General features: G+C 44.9%; 1 protein-coding gene across 4 annotated transcripts; it reads right to left on the bottom strand.

Annotated features, from left to right (window-relative positions):
- Positions 1-681: 681 nt before the first annotated feature.
- Positions 682-21,241, bottom strand: SLC25A42 (solute carrier family 25 member 42). 4 transcript variants are annotated; one of them, XM_030034114.2, is made up of 8 exons: positions 21,139-21,241; positions 12,148-12,270; positions 10,906-11,017; positions 8,549-8,574; positions 7,534-7,700; positions 6,766-6,882; positions 6,122-6,273; positions 682-5,723 (listed from the first exon to the last, which is right to left on the bottom strand). In XM_030034114.2, the coding sequence occupies exons 2-8, from the start codon at positions 12,229-12,231 to the stop codon at positions 5,398-5,400; spliced, it is 984 nt and encodes a 327-aa protein (XP_029889974.1). In that variant the 5' UTR covers positions 12,232-12,270; positions 21,139-21,241; the 3' UTR covers positions 682-5,397. The 4 variants fall into 4 exon arrangements, with proteins under 4 accessions (XP_029889974.1, XP_029889975.1, XP_040983444.1 ...); XM_030034115.2 differs by lacking the exon at positions 21,139-21,241 and adding an exon at positions 19,243-20,819; XM_041127510.1 differs by lacking the exon at positions 21,139-21,241 and adding an exon at positions 16,901-19,216.
- Between the last annotated feature and the right edge of the window lie 263 nt (positions 21,242-21,504).

Consider the following 21,504-nt stretch of genomic DNA (forward strand, 5'->3'; position numbering starts at 1 on the left):
TGCAGCTCTGCCACAGGCTTCCTGCAAGGTTTGGTGCAAGTCTCAGCCTCTGGGTCTCAGTTTCTCTTGGGGTACAACCAGGACATCAGCTCTGCCCTGCCTTGCAGAGAGCAGCAGCGGGCTACAGGGAGGTTTCTCCGGGAAGGCTGGACCTGTCCTCACTGCTGAGACCTTCCTACCTTGCAAGGCATTGTAGTGTCACATCCACACTGGACCTGAAATGCAGCTGAAAGCGCTGAAAGCCCCAAGAGCTGAGCAGGGCTGAGCAGCAGCCGAGGGTCCCCAACTTCGGGGAAGCAGCCAGGCCATGCCTAAGCCGACAGTGCCACCTGCTGCCATTGCACACCCATCCCGTCCCAGACTGCGGCACTGGGGACGGGGACAGCAGAGGCCTCCACAGGTTTTGAACCATCTCCAGGGTTGCTTTCCTTCCTTCAAGCTTCTCCCAACTTCCACACAAAGTCCTGTGTGTCGACCCGTGCACTTTGGAAGGAGCTCCACGCGCAGGAGACTTGTGTGGTTGGGGGCACAGTCAGCCCCACAAGAGGTACCCCCAGCCACAACCCCTCCCCTCCCAGACACCCCCATGTTTAGTCCCTCAATAAATCCATCCAGATGTGCCAGGGCCCTCTCTCTTGTGAGCGACGCATAGTAGGAGACACCCTCAGAGAGCCTGCAAAGTCAATTATAATTTTTTATTAAATATACATCCTCTCTTGGCACAAATCTTAAAATATATAAACATTATATAACAAAGTGTCTTCACTGCAATAAAATAGAACTCCAGATCCAAGAAAAGCAGTCAAAATTGACACACACGCATACACGCACACATTGATGGTGAGGACACATCTTGACAAAAGGCATTTAACAGTGTTTGTGCTAATATATGCATAGACCACACAGGCAGTGAACAGTGCTGGGAAACCCTGCATCACATGGCATTTAAAGGGGAGATGGGGGTAGCGGGAGGAATCAGCCCCTACAATAAAAAAAGAAGGCTGTTTTGTAGGAAGGCCACCTCCTCCTCTGGCCCAGTCCAGGGAGGGAGGGTCCATAACATACGCCCTGGCTCTCTGCAGAGGCCCAGTACCCAGTCAGGCACTGGGGAAACGGCATGGGAAGTATCCCACCGCATTTCCTCGCCCTCCTGCCCACCCAGGACTGGTGCCAGACTCGCTCGGGGTTGCCACAGTGCTTCTGCTCAAAGTTTCCTTTCATGCCTCATCTGCTTTTGTGTTAAAGACACCAGAGGTGGAAGACGACAGTGCTCGAGTCTCTACCTAAGCGGAAGGTGATAAGAAGTTAACAGAAGTACCACTATTTTTCCACAGAAGCTATGAAACTGCTTTCGGAGAGCTCCCACGGAGTACCAATGCTATACCACACTACCCACCCCATGGCTTTCAGTGACTTTGTGCCTCGGGAGGCTGTGACTCCTCTCCTGATCCTTCCACCACAGTCCTGCCAACCACCAGCCGGCTCTTCGGCAGCTCTGCCTTCCCAGGGAACTGGCAGAGGTCTGCACAGGGCATGCAGGGCAAACAGGTTTGCAAGAAGCCAGCTCAGATCCCATCTCTCACATACTCAAGTTCCCTAACTGACCCTCTGAGCCTCCCAGAAGGACAAGCTCTCCCCAAGCTACTTACTCAGCAAGCAGCCACTTTCACAGAGTAAGTGGGCATCACATGGAGGTACCAAAAGAGGAAACGGCAAGAAGCAGCAGCATTTCACAGCTTGTAAAGGAAAGGTGCTAGGAGAAGTGAAGGTGCTAGGTGGGACAAGTAGTTCAAGAACCTTTCAAAAAATCTTCTGCCCCATCACCCAGTGCCTTTAACTTCTTGTCCCCCCACACAAGCATCCCTGCCTGTGAGCGGGAAGCCTAGTTGGGCTGTTTGGGCATCGCTATCAAAGCTGCAATTTTGTCATTTTGGATGCATTTCATTGGACCTGATTTTCTTGAAGTGCTAGTGCGGGACTAAAGGTGCAGAAGCAGGAAGGGAGGGAGAGTAGACAAGAAAAAAAAAAAGCACCAATCAATGTTTGGTAGTAATGCATTAAGGAACAATGAGAAACATGACTTGAAAATAAAAGCAAGGAATTTTAGAATATTAAAATGAAAAATTGGGGAATCTGTGGTAGTAAAGAAGTTCTAAAGAAAAGAAGGACTGGAGAATATTCCAGTTAGACTTGTCTCCTTTTTCAGAGCTAAAGGCAATGGACCTTCTTGGCCAGCACACAGGCACCCTCCCTTTCCAAATCAGCATGCCCCAAACTCCTCGGGCACTCATTCCAGGCAGCAGAGAGATCTGGAACACATCTCAATTCATGCAAGGATTAAGAGAAGGGAAGAGAACACTCTGTTTCTCCTTTTCTACATTCAAATCAGAGAAGAAAAAAAAAAAAAAAAAAAAGCTATTTAAAACAACCCAAAGCAATAACACACAGTTACTCTGAACACTTTTGCCCAAGAAACAAAAGCACCAAAACCATTACAGACTGAATTCAAAGATCTGTCTCTGAACAAACACTCAGCCTGCAAAACTTGGAAACACGTGTTTGGCTAAAATTCCATTGAATTAAAATCAGGTGCAGCTGCTAATTAAGGAACAACTTATCTGAGCCCAATGCTTCCAAGCCTGGCTGTGCTTCAGGTCTTGTTTCTCAAGCAGCTCTAGATGAGCCGCCTGCACAGCGCTTCGGCTGCAAGGTGGGCGATGCCAGGGTCAGCCAGCCAGAAGCTGTCTCCTCCGCAGGCTTCCCGTTCATTTAATATACTAGCTGCACTCCTGATGTAGCAGAAGGTACCCTGTGCAGATCTGTCCTCCTGTTCAGTCCCAAACAAGAGGCTAGTCATCCAGTGTAAATCCTTTCTCAGTCAGGACCCAGGAGGAATTAAGCCACCTCTGTTGCCATAGGGGTTCAGTGATGCTCAACATCTCATAAGACAAGGTCTGCTGCGCTTGCCTCTGAGATGATCTACCGTACTGTGGAGCAAAGAAGCCTGCTCAAACTTGGATGCCACAGTTCAGCTTCCTCTCGTCTTCATATAGTACCCATCAGCTGTGCAGAAAGGACTGTGCTTTGAACTGGAAGCCTCCAAGCTGAGAGAGAACTTGGCATGGATTGTACACACAGTCAGACACACATACACGCACGTACGCACAGTCAACTGCTGACACACCTAGTTGCTGGTCTATACCTCACTTTTGCGGTAGGATGCAACTGCCTTAGTATTTCTTCACTGGGCCAGACAAGATAAAGACAAGAGCAGAAGTAATTGGCTTCTCCATTGGAGAAAAGAAATCAGAGCTCTTGCAAAGGACTAAACAAAATTTCACCCAAACGAAGAGCTGATCATCTTCCATTAGCAATGGGAGCAAAAAAATATACAGAATTCATGGCTATCCTCTCTAAAGACTCTTAAAACAACAACACCTAACATTAATTACAAGGAAAATCAGTGACTGCAGTCAAGTTTCGCAACAGAAATCATAATTTGTGGGCTTGGAGGCAGAAATTACTGAGGTTAATACCCCGCCCATCCACAACCACTAAAGTATGATCGATCCCACGTGTTCTGGGAACACCATGCATGCTAATACTTCAGTATGCTGGCTCTCTGCCATGTCCACAAAATGGAAGTGTAGGTGCTCAATTCCTAGGGAAATATTTGGCATTAGAAGCAACTTATGCTCCAAAGAACAAGTGCAAAGACAAAAGAAAGGAGAAAGCTATTTCTACCAATTGTGCAATTACCTCCATTCCCATTAATAAAGCCATGACACAAGGCTCAAACTACAACAGCTAAAATACATACACCAGAAAAGGACAGCTTTTAAATTATGCCTTATTTTTCTTTTTACGTTATGGACTATGTCAGCTGGAAAGGGATTTTTAATCTTGGCTTATGTAATCTGATTCTCAGAGAAGTCTAAAGTTTGCTCTGACCTCTCTTGCACTCCAAATTTAATATAGGAATGGAACATAAAACAAAACCACCCCCAAATCTCCATTTCCCTGAAAACTGATTTGAAATAGAAACACTGAAAGGTACTTCACCATTCATTTTCAAATTGCAACTAGAAATGATTGGCACTATATATAATTTCTGAAGGGTCAATACTGGCTGTAGTGCCCATCCTCCCAAGGACCCAGTTGGTCCAGAAGAACTCTAGGAATAAAAGCAAGTGGGCTTAGGTGTGGACTAACAAATGGAGGTGACACAACCTACACAGCAGGCACCAAAAGACAACAAAATTGTTCAGAAGCAGGGCCAGCAGCTTGAATCAACTACTAGGCTGTATTCACCAGACGTGAGCAGCCTTTCAGGATAGCTAAGTCCACGTCACATGTGCGTCTTTGAGATGTTTGTTCTCGCATCGTGCATAAAGCCACAACAATAATACTGAAGGATAAAACTGCTTAAATTTTAAGTATGTAACACTTCCTTTTCTAGTGCATCAACACTACAGTCTGCCAAATCCCTCAGAAAACGCTGCCTTTAAGACCATGACAACAATGGAAGGGTTTGGGTAGCCCAAGAGCACTACTGCAGTTCGATTCAATCCAGTTTGTGAATCCAGCCACAGCCCCTACTCAACAACACTGACAGCAAACATGAGAATTTGATTTACAAAACCGCTCAGAACTTTTGTCCCCTGCTGTCTACAGTCTTTGGTAATCTCAGAGGGACATTGCAAGCAAGGGATATTTTATGCAACTCAACCCAGAAACGAGAAGAACATTTGAAAAAGGGCAGCATTTCCAGCCAGAGCTCACATTCAACTTCCAGAACAAAAGAAGCGACCTGGACCTGTTAAATCCTGCTGTGTCCTGTTTTATGGAGACCGATGCTTACAGGTCAGAGGAATGTGAAATTCCCTACAGACTAACTGGAATATTGCACTTGGCAGACTGCCTCCAGCTAACACATGTTCAGTAACTCTAAACTGCCTACCAGGAACAGCAGTCACTTCCCAGATTCAGGGGTTCGTTCCAACAGCACCAAGTCCTCTCTTTCATCACGCACCACTTCATCTGCCCACAGAGACCAGGTGAGGAGCCAGCAGCAGCACATATTTGTTTCAGAGGCTCCACTCCTGGTATCAGAGAGTAGAACAGAAGGGTGAGGCAGCTACTTTAGAGGACCCAGTTCTGCAGAATTGTGAGAAGAGTTTTGTTTAGGAAAGAGTTAGTTTCAGGTCGAGGTTTCCAGATAACTCAGAGGCTCATGAAAAAGAAAAAAAAAAAAAAAAATCAACAACAACAGAAAAAACAAACAAGAAAGGTAAGTTCTCAGCTGCAGGAGAGCATGTACAAAGTGAGGGAAAGCTAGCATTGCTCTTTCTACACGTGTTGTACTTTTCCCCAGCAAGGGCTGTGGGGATTAAGCTACTACCTTTCAACATTAGTGCTGTGCTGTAATTTACGGAGAAGGATCTGCGTCAGGTCAAAGGTTGTGAAGCTTATTCCCACTGCAATTGGACCTTTGACCCAGTTCATGCTGAGTCCTTTGTACAAGCCACGGATTAGTCCCTCTTCTCTTATAATCTCCTGCATGGTGAGAAGGATGGAACTGTACGTGTGTCCCATAACCCCTGCCGTCTGCATTCGTCGGCGAACCACATCCAGGGGGTAAGAAGCTGACTGGCCAATCAAGCCTGCACAGGCACCAAACAAAAGCCGCTCCGGAGGGGATGGCTGCAATTTCCCACTGTGATCTGGGAAAAAGAAAGCAGCAGAGTGTAGAAAGCTTCTTGTAATAAACACATGATTAAGGTCAAGTGGGCTGAGAGCCAAAGACAGTACTGAGTGCCAGAGCTCCTGAGATTTTGTTCCCAACTTGGTTGTTAGCTGACTTGGTATGAGACCAAGTCCTTCTGCACCCAGGACTTGCACCTTCTTGTTCCTCTGCAAGACAGAGATACTGCTTTTCTGCAGCTTGCCTTCTTCATAGTCTGGAATTGGAGAGACGGAGGCACAAGGCATCCTCTACAAGCACAGAACTTTGCAATTGGCTTCAAGGCCAAGAAAAGGACTTGTACCACTGAATTCAAACATCTCAAGTTGGCCAAAAGCCTACACCATTTCACTTGGAAGCAAACCAAGTTGCTTTTACCTGCATGTAGTTTCTTCAACGTCTCATAGGTGAAGAAGCTGAGCCCGGCATACGGAATCACTCCAAGGATGGTTGGTGTAAATCCCCTATACAATGTCTTTAATCCTTCCTCTCGTGATATTCGGATGAAGACGTGAACAATATTGCTGTACCTAGCATGTGGACACAAGAAAACCAAATCTGTGCTGGTTAGTGACTGCACACACCAGTAATATTTCCAACAGGGCTTTCTGAAGAATCAACAATTAAGTAATTCAGCTCTGAGCTCATCAAACAGCTCAGAAGGGATTTCAGAAGCCTGTCTGGAAATGGAGAAGCCAGTCACCAGCTCTCCTATAGCCCTATCACAACAAGCTATCCTGTCTGTTAGATCTCTTCCGGAGGCATTGTGCCAGCTGGCCTCCTAAAGAACCAACACACAGGTTTTACTAGTGAAGTCTTTCAGTATCGATCTCCTTCCAGCCCCTGGACTAACCAGGGCTCTGGTCATTTAATCAGTGCTCAGACCCCAGCAGTAAGAGGTTTATTACACCAAAGGCTCTGAGCAAGAAGTGACCCAGAAAATGGGAATAAAGTCATCTGACCTTAAAAGAAAGTTCTGCATTTGTTCGTGGTGCTTGTACTTGCTTTTGTTAGGCACTTACATCTCCTTCGGCGTGACAGCCATTCGAGCACGGACCATATCCAAGGGGTAGGTTAACATGGCAGCCGTTGTGCCTGCCAGAGAGCCAGCAATGAATCGAGGAAAGGGTGTCAGCGCTCTAAAGTAAGGTGAGAGAAGAGACCAAACAGATCACCTGGAGATGGAAATACTATGTGGCTTTTGAGCACGGCTCTACTCTATCTGCTACTGAATCCCTTCCCTGCCTGTGTACTGAAGAGACGTGGGTGGGTGGGGGTTGAAGCAGCTGTGGTTTGCCACAGCCGTTCAAGATGGAGGCTTAGAGAAAATCTCTGTTGAGGACAGCAAGCCTGACTTGGGGTGTCTCAGACACTACATGCCCAAGAGCAAGAGGCTCAGGCCACACGCACAGCTCAAATAACAGCGCAAGGCTGGGTCTCGTTGCTTCTCCTGCAAAGAAAAGCTCTTTGTTTTGCCTGCCCACTCTCAGCACAGGGAAGCACTAACTCAATGTCTAGGCCACTTCTTGCTCACGCCTCTAGAAGACAGGGTCTTCTTCTCACAAAGATCTCCCCTGTGCAAGACTAGAAGCCCAGCCCTTTGCTTAGCCCCCTCACACACCCTGTTCTGCAAAGCCATCATGAGAGGGGCTGGCACAACTCTGTACCAACAGAGCTTTCAACTCAGCAGGCCTGCACAAAGCAGAGAAACGTGCTCCCTCCCTACCATCTATGGTCCCACAAACTGCTCCATCCTCCTCTGCAAGGATCAAAGCCACGCTGCATCTTACTTTCCCTGGAAGCCGTAGTAACTCCCCAGGAGCTGCTTGTACTCTTCGTGCGCACAGAACTGAATGGCGGCGTAAGGGATCACACGGACCATGGTGGCTGAGTTCCCCCGCCAGAGGCTCCAGAAGCCTTCATTGAGGTAGGTGCGATAAATCAGCCTGTAGGCTTCCTGCAGGCAACAGATCAAAGGTCAGACAGGGAGATCATGATAAGAGGGAGTCCGAACAATAGAGGGGGAAAAGGTGACCCTATAGCTTAACCTCTCCAAATCCTCCTTCCCACCCCAACCACAGTAAGCTGATATCAGCTGTTTATGCTCGCAGTTGTGACTCCAGAATAAGACAACTAAAATGTCTTCTCTGGGGAGACCAAATCAGATACATTAGAGCAAAAAAGAACTGGAGTCAGGAAGACAGAGTTTTACATTCAAGACATCTTCATTTTCCCTCTGAGGGTAAGGCATAGAGCTGGATTGCTGTTTGCACAAACCATTTCTCAACCCAAATTAATCTTCTTAGTATAAGACAGAAACATTTGGATTACACATATTAGCACAGCACACGTGGAACAGCTGTAATGCACATGCAACAAAACATTCATCAAGCCATGACAGCGATCAGCTCCAAAATTCAAATTTCCTATATACTCTGAAACAACTCCAGTGGTGGTTGGGGGAAAGAAAGCAACCACTAGAGGAGAAGGCCTAACAAAACAAAGCCCTGAGCAATGCCACAACATTTACTGTCATGTCACAGGTAGAACCTGGAGTATGAACGAGGACTGAGGCCCCTCTGTGCTAGGCACTGGACAAAAACATGAACATGAAAGAGCACTGTCCTAAGAAGTATTATAAACAGTATGGTTTCCAGTCTTTCCCTCTATGCTCTTTCACTATGACTGCTGCTAATAAAACCCAAGCAAGAAAGTTAAATAAATACAAACAGGAGATGCTGTTAGGGCTATTACTACCATTAATCAAACACTTCAGGTCAACAGGAGAGAGACACATCACCTCACCTTGGCAGAAAATCTTTTTGAAGACACTAAAAAGAAAAAATGAGCATTAGGTCTTGCAATACATTTAGATGGATCAAATAAACCATACAGGCATTTTATCTAAGGGATAAAAATAGAAGCAAAAGAATTAATGCAAGAGAAAAATGAGATTTTTTCTAATAAACAAAGACTTTCCACAGGTAAGTGCTCCCAAACTCTCTTTAGCATATAAGTTCATTTTTCCATCTACTGTTATGAAAAAGCTCAGTTTGTGTCACACTTCTTAAAGCACTAAAAATAAACAAATAAATAAAAAATTAAAAAAAAAAAAAAAATCAAAACTGCACCGACCACTTATTTTAGTAGAGCATTTCCATGCACAGGTTCCAAACTAATGCCAGAATCCAGCAAAGAACGGGTCTGTTTAGTGAGGCTCCACGCAAGAATGGTTTCATCCTAGCAAAACTCAAATGAACACTCAGTTTCTTTTCTTGCATCCATTCAAACTGACAGCATCTCTTTAACTATGTAATACACAAGGCATTTGGAAGCAAGATTTATTTGGCATACAGCAGCTCTGTTTTGTAACATTCCTACAGCAGGAAGGAAACCCAGGCTAAAACCCGAGGAGCAACGCTAATGAAACATGGTTCCAATTAAGTGTCTATTGCAGTTTCTTTCAAACTCCTTTGAGACTTGTAACCTCTCAAGTGTATCAAACAATCACATGCAAATACATTTTCACCACGTTGCTCCTTTATGCAATTCAACACTTTTTTTTTTTTAAGAAATAAAAACACCTCAATAACCAATTGCAGCTGGCTCTGCAATGGAAAAGAGCTCTTTTCCCTCTCCCACAGGAAAATTCTTCAGTCTCTAGTTCAAGGGACAACCTTCCTACACTCACATGACCCAAAGATGCTTCCCCTCTTCACAGAGAGGGAAGAGGCCCCAGAGTAAAAACCTTTAGGAGAGCAAGAGACTATGAAATCCATTAGATACTGAGTTGGTCAGAATGGGCACGTTTTAATCATACCCTTTGCAGCGAGTTTAATGGGCCAAACCAAACAGTTCTTTTTATAAATGTAGGCCTATACAAATTAAAGGTGATTTATATGGACAGCTGTTGACTCACCCCAGTTCTGCTCTTTCCACCTCACCTCTGATCCTGACATTTCCAACCTTAGATGAACTACAGTGTTTGTTCTAGTGAGAAAGCACAGCGCGTACTCATTGCTGCACAAGCATCTGGTCACAGATGCAATCCCAGCCTGCAGCCAGCCCAGGCTTTAGCTCCCTACAGCTTGAACTCCCTGATCTATATCCCTGCTATTCCAGACCTCAGCCCCTGCTATGTTGAGAATGAAAATCATGTCAAATGAAAGTCAATTCAAAATTAAATCTCATCCAGGGATTAGATTAAACCTACCCAATTCATTTAATCTGGGATGTCAACCAGATTTAAAATTCTTGGCCTCACCAAAATGTCTACTGTATTAACAGTCTGCACTATTCCTTTTGGGACAATTAGCGTAGCTGACAGTTTCGGCACTGAAACAGGGGAACTGAACAGAGCCCACGATGGGGCTGAATCCCAAATCCTACTAAACACGTGAGAATTTTCTACTCCAATTAGACTCATTTCATTTTCAGTTACACACTTTACGGGTTCCAAAAAGGGCTTTGTAATACAAAGCTAGGTATGCCAGCTTCAATGCTTGTTTCAACTCTAACCAAAACAATTCAACTGCAATACAATGCAACTCTTAGTAGAAAAGACTGCATACATTTGAGCAGGCATAGCCTGGCATCCAGCCTTTAGCAAGAAACTCAAACAGCTCAATTACGTCCCTACAGTGTCACCACATTCCCTTATGTTGCTCCTTTCCCCTCCCCACCTTATTTCTCTAAACTGAACAGACTCAGAAATCTGGAGTGTTAGCAATCATCCCCTCAAATGCAGCCTTTACAGTGCCTATTTACTCTGTACTCCAAAACTCTCCCTTATGTCACAGAACGCATGTGGCCAGCCAACGTTCATAAGCCACAGGCATCTATCTCTAACCAGCAACATGTGCGTCTGTGTTACACTGAAAAAGCAAAACTCTTGCTGACTACCATGAGACTTGGATCCAACAGTACAGGCCAGATGCGCAGCTGATTGACACCTGCAATAATCCTACCAACAATCAAACAATAGGTTTTTAGACTCAATTCATTGCGGTAACGTCACTATTCTGTCTGCATCCTGCCAGGTCTCTGCAGATTGAAGAAGGACAAAGCACTGGAGAACAGGCTGGCTGAACAGATCAGAGAAGCTGTTTTGGATTCTGCTAACAATAAAGTAAGAGCATTTTGCAAAAGCCAACAGGACTCACCTTGAAACATGATTTTTGTTCTATCCAGTGGAGCTACTGCAGTTTTAGCAACAGCACCAGCCAATGCACCAGACATCAGGGAGTTGAGTACTTTTTTTTTCTCCTGGTTATTCTGGAACAAAGCATTGTTTAGTATGACACAGTCAATCCTAAGCAAAAGTTGTAATATTTTTCCTTTGCTGCAGCATTTACCCCCTCTCAAGGGCTTGGGTCAAAATTCTCTTCAAAATTTCAAGCACAGTAAATTCCTGGTCAGATCATGAAGCACAAAGATTAGACTTGTCTGCCAAGATGCAAAGTTCCAAGGTCTGCCACCTCTTACATGTACTGTTTTCTCCCTATTCAGATTTCTAAAAGCCAAGTCACTACCTCCTCATGGTTTAGGCATGTAGAGAGGCACGTTTCTTTCTTGCCCTTCTAGTAACACAAAAGCCCTATTTCCACATTGTTCTCAAGATCCTAAGATTAAAACAAGACACGTTTCCTACTATGATAAACGAAATGGAAGCATTTTTATTATTGACGTTCCTGCCACAGTTCATATTTATAAAGAAGCTATCTTCTCATAACACATGGACAGAAAGCAAGTAAATGACTTGAAATCTAACACTCTAAAGGTTACAGACTGAAAGACAAGTCAAGACAAGGCTTAAGAATGTTAACTTTTTATATGCTTTGTGTTTTCATGAAGAGGAGTTAAGATTTTTATTTTTTCAGAATGCTTCACAATCAAAAAGTTAATGTTTATTACCAAAATACATGGTTCCGTTCAATTTTCCCTTTCAGCTCTGCCTGTCTGGTGCTAAATGCAAGGGTAGCCATGCAAGGCAGCACTGCGTGAACTTCAGCCAGAGTTTTGGTCTAAATTAGGCCAAGGTTCAGTGTCACCTTCTCTACCAGTGTTTCTAACAGGAGTCTAGAAACAGCAGCAAGAGCAGGGAAACCAAGACTTATGGCTCTCTTCCCAGCTCTGCCACTAAAGACATAACAAGACATAACCTTGAACTAGGAATGCAGCCCTGCCTGCCTGTCAGCTGTGAGCAATGCCCAGCCTCTTCCCAGAGGGCTGGAACTGCTTGGCCATCCTCAGAGAAAGCAGAAATTACACATTTTCTGACTTGCACATCCACTACAGCTCGTTCAGGACTCCGCAGCTCAAATCCCATTGAGATGCTTCCTTTGGTAGCCATGCAGCTCTTCTCTCAAACCCACTGCATATACCCAACAATCTCATGCTCTTACCTCTGATGGGAGATGGGTTGATGTAACTGGCTCCACATCCTGCCGTTTGAAATCCACTTGACCTTCTCTCACACCATTACCCATACCAGTTGCACTTACAAGTGGGCAGAAGAGCTACGGCTCCTAAATTGAAAACAAGAACAAAGCAAGAGTTAGTGTCAAAAGTAGGAAATATGCAGGTAGTAAAAAGCTTGTACAGGAAGGAGGAGCGACCTACTCCCAGGGCCATTTTCAGTAGGAAAACCCCCCCTTCCAAGCTCCCAGATGAAGAGCATTTCCAGGATCCTAGCACCATTTCCTTCCTTTAAGGTGCAAGCATATGGGGGGGGGGGGGGGGGGGGGGCGCGGGGGTTGTACTTTGGTGCTATGTAAAAACTGTGTCAATCATATTCACTCTTTTCAGCCCACAAGGAACTCAGCTGCAAGTTACAACATAAAAATATCTATAGTTTCTAGACAGAAGAATCGGATCCTGCCCTGTCCTCTTCCATTGCTTACAGTGAGGATTTTGGTTGCTACTCAGTTTGATTGCTGAGCATCTAGATATTGGAGAAGGCATACAGAAATTTAAAACCCAGCCCTGGAAAACGGAAAAAATAGTCACAGCAGTAAGTCCCAAAGCCTGCCATAAGCAATTGGAGGTTATTTTAGGAAATAGATAGATCCAATGCCTCACACGTGCCATAAAAGCTATTTTGATGATGCTAGTGATTTGACAAAGCAGCATATCAGTGATTTCAGAACTCCCTTTCTTCAGGGTTGCAATGCACACGTGCTTGTAGCTAGTGAATCAGTGCAGTTTGCACAGATGTTTCTTGCTGTGATACATGCTCTCACTTGCCACATGAAAGGCAAGGTCAGTCTAACCTTAGCTGCAGAGTATAAATGCAGAGATAATGCTTTAAATAGAAGCTATCACTTTAGCATCTAACTTTCTAATATTTCTGCTTTTTATGATGCAATTTTTTCATCCTTAAATATGCAGAAATGAAAGAGCTAAAGTTTGAAAAACTTGAGTTAGCACAGAAAGGTAGCCTCTCAGAGGTCTGAATCTATTCACAAATGAGGTGTGTAACTCCAAAGATCAGTTTTTTAAGCAACAAGCCTGCTCAAATAGCTGCTTTTCCATTCTGTTAGCTTCCTTTCAAGGAATGTGGTATTAGGAAACCTGAATTCCCAAATTGCTCCCCCATTCTGCCACAGCCTTCTCACGTGTACTCCAGCAAGTTATTTCAGCTCTGCCCATCTCTGATGCCTCGGAAACCTCAGGCACAACAGCCTGATTACTTGGAAAGACCATCTTAAGACTATTTTTTTCCCCCCTTTTTAACAATCTCTAGATATTATATGCTTGTCAGCACCTTTCATACTTGCTGACCTATTTTTTTTTTTTTCCCCACATTGCTCTCATAAATTAGTGCCAGACTTCACTTTCAAAACCCCTTGGTTGCAGCAGAGATATTAACGCAAAGCCAGAGACAGATCAGCCTTGTCTGTATTCGTGCATGACCAATTTGTGATGATGAAGCTATGCACGACCCGTGCACTCAGTCCAAAGGAGGACAAACACACCTGGGTATCTTTAATGCCAGACATCACTTGCTAGAGCTTTGGGAAGACACATATCAATGCATTTACAACTCCTGAGGGTGTTTTCAAAAAGAGGAGATCGCAGGATGTTGCTCAGAGTAATAACTCAAAATTTTAATGAAAAATAACATCTGATAGACTAAAGCACAACCTAAACAGCATCAACGTTTGCACTTGAAAAGTTTTATCACGGAAGCTTGGTCACATCAGACCATGTGAACAAAAACTCCTGTAAGGATCAAGACCAAAGATGATTCATAACACTATGGAGCAGAGCACTTCATTAAATTATTCTGAAGAACACAGACTGTTGATTATTTCTAATTACTATCTGCAGTTACCTCCTTTCCGTCTTATCTCACGTACCTGGAAAATACACTGTAAAACAATGCCTTTCAGCAAAAGCAGAAAAGAAATCACAGGTAGAGATGATATCCCTAGCTGTTTCAAATAAAGAAATGTAGGTCACAATATCAGATTTATCTCTACCAAAAATAAACCCACAAAAATAGAAATCATGCTAAAGAGCTTAAGAATGCAATAAGCAACTTTATTTTAAAACATGATTTTGAAAGATGATTGAGAAAGAGATGACTAAAAGGAAATTTTAAAAACTAAACTGATGTTATTAAGCCTGGACTTATTTTAGAACATGCACATGCATAAAGATGATATCCATTTACTCAACAACATTCTCTTTGATTCTATTCAGACAAGTTCTTTTTTTATTTTCAGTGCCCAATGCCCTGATCTTACAAACACTTGTCTATACGCTCAGTTTTACACATTAAAACTGCCCACATGCTCTACATAAATATAGGCTCTAAACTTGCAGAGGCTTAAATGTAAAAATAGCATTTATTATTTTTATTCACATTTGCTTGCTGCAAAGCAATGCAGCTGTATTTTATTTTGGAGCTGGGCTGGATTCTGATGTCGGTAAGTTATTAACTGAATTCTGGCTGTTATGACCAATAACGCACATTGGAGCCACAGAGAACAAAGCTTTGCTTTAAAGTTTCAGTGTGAATTTGTAGTGCCTGGCCATTAGAAGCCAGATATTATTTTGCATATACAGCAATCTGACTCGCTCATTAAGTAATCTACTGAAACCCAACATGGAGCAGCTGGATATTTTTTAAATCCTTGTATTTTGTATAGCTCCGTACACAGTCATTACTTATGTTTACAAAGCCACAGGAAACAAGAAGAAAATAGCTGCGGATTAGATTTATTTTTTTTATAAAACACTTCTGTGTTATTTATGTTGTAGTTACGCGAGTCCTTGTCATACATCTGGATCCAGAGTCCTCAGTACTACATGCTGTAGAGCAAGCCATTCCCCTAAGAGAATATATAATCAGAAAGCAAAATTGCTGGCGAAGGCAAGTTCAAAAGTTAAAGAGGTTTAATGAGTAACATACACTGTGCTTTTACAACAAAATTCACCATAGTTTATTGAAAGTACAAAGCATTTACTCCGGCATCCAGTTTGAACTCTATTGTAAAACACTGCCTGTAACTTAGGCTAATTCACAGACACAGATTATTTACCACGTTGCGAAACAGGGAAGCTCAGGCCCTTTGTTTCTGGCAGTGGCATCTTAGACAAACTGATGAAGTTAGCTGCAATAGTCTGTTTTGTGATGGTCTTTGAGCCCTGGGACTCTTTCTAGGTATCCTGCCTGTGTTCTAGCAATTGCAGAAACATCTGTGCGCTAAAACAAGTTTCCTTCCCTGCATACCAGGAGATGCACAGAGTATGCTCTGCACATTAAAAACTAGAGCATTGTTAGTCTTTCCCTTCCATTCTCCCAGCTCTCTCTAGCGGCACTTAATGAATACCTGAGCAAGTTCAATCAAGCTGTCAAATTGACTCTCTGACAAGTTAGACATTCTGCTTTTCTTGGTGGTGATTTTGATTAAAAGGACAGGCGAGACAGAATCAAGTTATTCAGATGATAAAAGCAACCTACTAGGAAGAATGCCTTACAGGCAGGTGCCAGTTCATTGCCCAAAGGGGGGTGGGGGTGCAGAGAAAAAACAGCTCTAGCTGTCCAAGCCACTTGTGAATCCAACCGTGATGCTATATTTCAGCTATTTCATTTGCACATATTTTAAATTACACAGTCTTAAGATAATTAGTTCCTCAGCAGAAGAGCCAATGAGTTTCAGCGACCAGCATCACAACAAAGTAGTAAGTACAAATGCTCCAGTTAGGGTGTGTACAATTAAAATCACATTGCTAAAGGCTTGCAGACTATTATACATTTCCATTTTTCAAAATTAAACCTTATTTAAAAGTTTCAATTCACATCATTACAGCACAACCTGCCTGAAATCCCTCCTTTTTGTATTTTACCAGCTACACACACGCTTTCCTATGGCAGATTAACACCACCAACTTCCAGGAGCTGCAGGAAGGAGGGAGGGAGGAGATCTGGATTTTGCACAAAAAACTCACAGCTGATGGAGGCAGAAATCACACTGCCCGTCCTCTCCAGGCTTCACTAACATCCTAACCACTCCCATTCTGCCAACACCTAGGCAGACCCGAAACTACCCATTCATAGCAAAATACCTTAGCTACAAAAGCAGACCTAGTCATTACACTTTTCACATTACAACCTAGTCAGAAAACAGGAGAAGCCCGGGCATCCAGCCCAGAGATTGGCTTGCAACGTGTCATTACCAAAAAACATGTTTGTCTGATACTCTCCAGTGGAATTTAGACCTGTCACAAAACACTAAGATTTCTGAAAGAATATCATCTATGCAGCAAGAACAGCAGATACACTGCAAAGCAAACAGTCAGCACCATCAGCTATCTGAATCCAATGGCAGCGATTTGCTAGGAAATGTTTGCTTTTTCCTCGGACAACCCCAGTAGTAATTATAAAAGTAGTTTAGAGCCCTGGACATGGGAGTGCCCTGACAGACAGGTAATGGCAAAATCACACAGTTTCAGCAGGCCAGAGCTGCTACGACTTGATGTCCACAAAATGCACTGTATTTATAAGATAGGCAGAAGAAACTTAGTCCTGCTATCCACTTCTCTCTGATCACTACCAAAAATGAAACGACAAAACAAGGCACATACAGGAACTTAGAAGGCTTTTTTATTCAATAATTGGGGGTTGTGTACAGCACCCACCATACTTACCGCTCACAGACATTACTGTTGCACGAACTTGGATGAAGTCACAGTTCACCTCTGGGGCAGAATTTCAATTTCATTCAGGTAAAGCCACTTGTATAACTCCACTCAGATATGCCAGCTTCCCTCATTATTCAACAGCTATCCAGTTCCTAATTCTTCTTTTTTCATTTTATTATGTTGTTAACATCACTAATGAAAGCATATAATTAAATTAGGAAAAAAGAAAACCAAGAGAGTTCCTGCAGAAATTTTCACACATTTTCCCAGGCAGGCTGAAGTTAAACAGTACCCAGGGAAGTTGCTCAATTAGATTTCCTTCAATTGTTATTGTTAAACTGAGCAATTGAGCCTGACAGAGAGAGAAATGTGGTAAGAGCAGAGATTACTGCAGCCTTAAATTCACCCTTGGAGCAAAAGCATCACAGAAAATCACAGAAAAAAGGGCTGAAACACTCAGAACAGGGGGATGAACTATAACTAGATGGCCCCTTGAGGTCCATCTTTGCCTTCCAGTTTGATTAAGCCATTAAAGAAATCAAAAACAGATAGGCCCTGAAGACTCAACTCTCTTCAGTCACATTCATCTTTTAGTTCCCTACAGATCTGATCCCAAAACATTAGCCATGAATAGTGCATTGCACTTCTTCCTTTAAAGGTCTATACAGAAACTGTTAGCATGATTTTAAAGAATCATTGACTAAAAGACTCACTAAATTACAGTATCTGGAAGAGTTTAATTTTTTTTACATGCTTTCTTAGCTCCAAAGTACAAAATAAATGCTCCTCCTGCCTCCCTCAGCCAGATATAACTCAAGTCTGCCAATAAAACTGAGCATAAATTCTTTGCATGGTTTTAGATTATCTGACTTAAGCCAGCTGTTGAACACTGAGAATGGTTAAATCTAAACCTCTGCTAGCAAAGCTAGCTGTATTATTCAGAGGAGTCCAGGAGAGCTGCATTTTGAACGAAGCTTGGAAGGCAGGCATGAGCCACAAAGAAAATCTTGGCAAGAAAAAGAACCAGTGCTTCATTCTTCGGTTGCTAAAAGACGACTGTTGCTGGGAACACCTCAACTATGCTTTCCACAGCCAAAAACTGAAGACCAGTTCTTATCTGCAAGACAGACAACAGCTTTATCTGAGGGAGAACAGAGCACTTAAACAAGGAGACTGAATCAAAGGGGCCCTCTGCTGAACCCACTCCATTTATCAGACAGGAATCACCTTCCTTCAGGAACAGAAGGCAGAAAAACAAACAAATCAACAACCACACACACAAAACCCCAAGCATCCTCCCAGCTTGAATACTCCTCTCAAGAATTATTTCTCAATGGTAGTGTCAAAGAAATGACAGTAAAATATTATATATGACCTCTTGGTCAGCAGGCCTGCTGCAGGCCCATGCAAATACAAGCTTTCCCATCAGTGGATCCTGGATATATTCACCCGAATGTCACCACAGGCACACACGAGGTCCCAAAGTGACAGATCCCAGCACAGATGAAATTTTTTAATTCAAACTGAGATTATTTGGAATACAAGCAACCCCCAGTCAATACATGAGCAATCTTTGCCAGGAACTATTTCAACACAGTAACGGATAATTACAATCTCTGCTCTAAGAGCCCAGCAGTTTAAATTGCTATGAAAAAAAGGAGAATAAAACCCTAAAATCTTCCACCATTAAGCAGAACGACCCACAAGCGTGCCAAGCAGGTGTCATTTCCTAACGGCAATGCTTTCCATATTGACTGTGCAGGGTCATGGTAGACTGCCAGTTACCCACCCCACTGTCTGTTGTACTCACTCTAAATTGTACAAAAATTAATGCAAAGTTAAGCATCAACTCTGCTTAGCCAAAGTGTTACAGATTCCAATTACCTTTGATTATCTTATAGTAACTCAGGCCTAGCAGCACTAACACGTGACACAGACACACCTTCACCGTTAACTGCACAACAGCAAGAAGTAGCAGATTTAAAGCACAACTAGAGAGCAAAGAACCCCTCCAATACTCGTTTATTTTGTGACCTGGAGTAAGCTGCATTTCAGTTCACCTTTCCATACAAGACAAAACATAATGCCCCTTTGTAAGACAGCTACCAGGAATACTTGTATATCACCTGGAAAACAGAGAACAGCACTGCAGCGTGAAGTATTGGTACCAGTTTCACACAAGGAAGGTACAAACCTGTATGCATCTTCCTACAATTAGCAGCAAAGTTATTAGAAGAAAATTATTCCTGGTTCCTGAGCTTTTTTTCTAACAGCAAACCTGTCTGACCTGTACCAAGCCCTTCTGCTTCACCAGGTAACCGCACACTCAAGGCTGCGTTGGTACTCACGTTTTAATGCAACCTCTTGAAGCAAAGTTTAACATGCCAGATATGCCTGAAACACCCACTTGCAGTGGGGACTGCCTAAGTCAGTGTACTAGCTATAGCTGCAGGTCAAGCAAAAAGAAATTATTGCAGCTTCTGACTCGTACTGCTGTGCTATCAAGAGCTAAAATTCCCCTGCCTGAAGTAATCATTGGGGCCAGAGAGTTCCTGCTGAAATCCAACACCAAGGACAGTCCCAGTCCCCCCCTCCACAGCAGCTCTCTTCAAGACCGACATTCAGAAGTCCTAAACAATGATTTTGACTTGCTGGGGGAAAGAAAACTAAGTGTTAAGCATCCATCGCTCTAGCGGGATGTAAAGATGCTCAGAGTTACCTAGAATCCAGCCCCGGTGTTTTAGACACCCTATCACACGATTATTTTTAAAGACATGCACCCACAGGTTGTTGGTATGATTATACCAACCCTCTGGTACCCTTATTACACAGTCTCTCTTCCCTCAGCCATTTTCCAACACCCACAGACATCTCTTCTGTTCCTTTACACACACACCCTTCTCCCAAACTAGAGTCATTTAAAAACCAGAATGTTTTCAAAACACTCTAAATTCATCAAACCACAGAAAAACATTGGAGGAGCGCACAACCTCCAGAAAAAGCTTTGCAGTTAATGTGACCACGACACGTAAGAACCCAACACAAAAAACAGCCAAGCGACAGCACACTCCAAACCCACTCTGTGCAGTTTGCTACATTAACAGCCAACAGGAAAAACACAGTCAACAAATGCAAACACATCTTCAGCTCCTCCAAACTTCAGGGGAGTGCAGGTTTAAGGCCAACAAAGCAACTGCAGCACCAACTGCTACGCCTGCGGTACAGCAAGCTGCACATTTGCACGCAGCAGAGAACGTGGAACAGTGTTTATTAACCCTGCACAATCATTTCCAGCGTTTTCCATGTGTCTTTTTACGTTACAATTTAAACCCTATCCGAGGCACTTCTTCCATTTCCATATTTGAAGGCAAAGCAGGAAAGTCACCCCTGCTCTGCAACTTTTTGCTTGCGCTGAACTAGGATAGAAGCAGAAGACATTGAAAGCGCTGCATTTAATGCCTTCCACGCCCTCTGGTACCTACCCCTCAGCAGAGAAACACAAGCTTGCCTCATTCTCAGGTTCACATCAACTTAAAAACCAAAACAAACCAAAAAAATCACACCTCGCATCGAAGCGCACATCTGGGGACTCACACTCATCTGAGCCCAGCTTTGATCAACAGACTTTGAAGGGAAGAAGCAGCCTGATGGGCTTGACACAGACACCCGCCTCACCCCCGAAAGCGGGACAGGCAGGCAAGGCAGCAGGCAGGAGGCAGGCAGGGGGGGCAGAAGCAGGCAAGAGGAGCGGCGGGACAGGTTGGCAAGGTGGAAGGACAGGCAGGTGGTGAGGCAAGATGGCCAGCGGGGCGGGAAGAAGGCAGGCGGGGGCCGGGAAGGCAGCCTGCGGGCAGCCGGGCAGCGCGACCCGGGGTCGGGCCGGGCCTCCGGCGCGGTGCCGCAGCTCGGCGGTGACCACGGTTAAGGCCGACACCGCTCTGCTGCGGCGCGGCTCCAGCCGTTCCCCCGAATTCCCGGGCAAGAAAGGGACGGCGAAACCCGGCCGGAGAGAGCCAAGAGCCCCGCCGGGACAACACGGAGAGAGACCGGGGGCGGGGGGGGGGGGGGGGCGAAGCGGCGGTGACCCCCGCGGGAGGCCGCGGCAATGTCACCCGGCCCCGCGCGCCGCCACACGGTCCCGGGGCCTCCCGGCCCTCAGGAGCGAGGCCGCGGCGATGGGCGCCCAGGTCCGTGTCAGCGCCCGCCGACGGGGCGTGAGGGGCCCGGGGCCGGCCCGCACTCACCGGCTCGGCTCCGCTCCGCGCTCGGCGCCGCCTCAGCCGCTGTCTCCCCCGCGGCCGCCAGGCCTCCCCCCCTCCCCCGCTGCGACCGCCGCGAGGCGGGGCCTGCCCTAACGGGCGACCAATAACGGCGGGAGGGGGAGTACGGTGCGCGGGGAGTGGCTACGCGTCCGCGGATAGGCGGCGGCGTCAGCCAACCGGTGCCGGGAAGAGGAGGGCTGCGCGGCCGGAGGGAGGGCGGAGCGCGGTACGAAGTGGGTGGAGGGGGAGGGCGGGGCGCGCCCGGCGCAGGGGCGCGCAAATCCCACGCAGGGCCCTGCCCGGCTCTACCTGCCTCCCCCCGGCTGCCCGGGTCCCCCCCACGGCCTC

The sequence above is a fragment of the Aquila chrysaetos genome, chromosome 12 (genome assembly GCF_900496995.4).
Source record: "Aquila chrysaetos chrysaetos chromosome 12, bAquChr1.4, whole genome shotgun sequence".
NCBI classification, from domain to species: Eukaryota; Metazoa; Chordata; class Aves; order Accipitriformes; family Accipitridae; genus Aquila; species Aquila chrysaetos.

Bases quoted from the DNA above. Each gene is read 5' to 3' on its own strand.
- SLC25A42 (XM_030034114.2), bottom strand. From the start codon at position 12,231: ATGGGTAATGGTGTGAGAGAAGGTCAAGTGGATTTCAAACGGCAGGAT. The intron at 8,575-10,905 runs GTGAGTCCTGTT...TTTTCTTTTTAG, and splicing joins AACAAAAATCATGTTTCAAG to TGTCTTCAAAAAGATTTTCT. The intron at 5,724-6,121 runs GTAAAAGCAACT...TCTTTTTCCCAG, and splicing joins GTTGAAGAAACTACATGCAG to ATCACAGTGGGAAATTGCAG.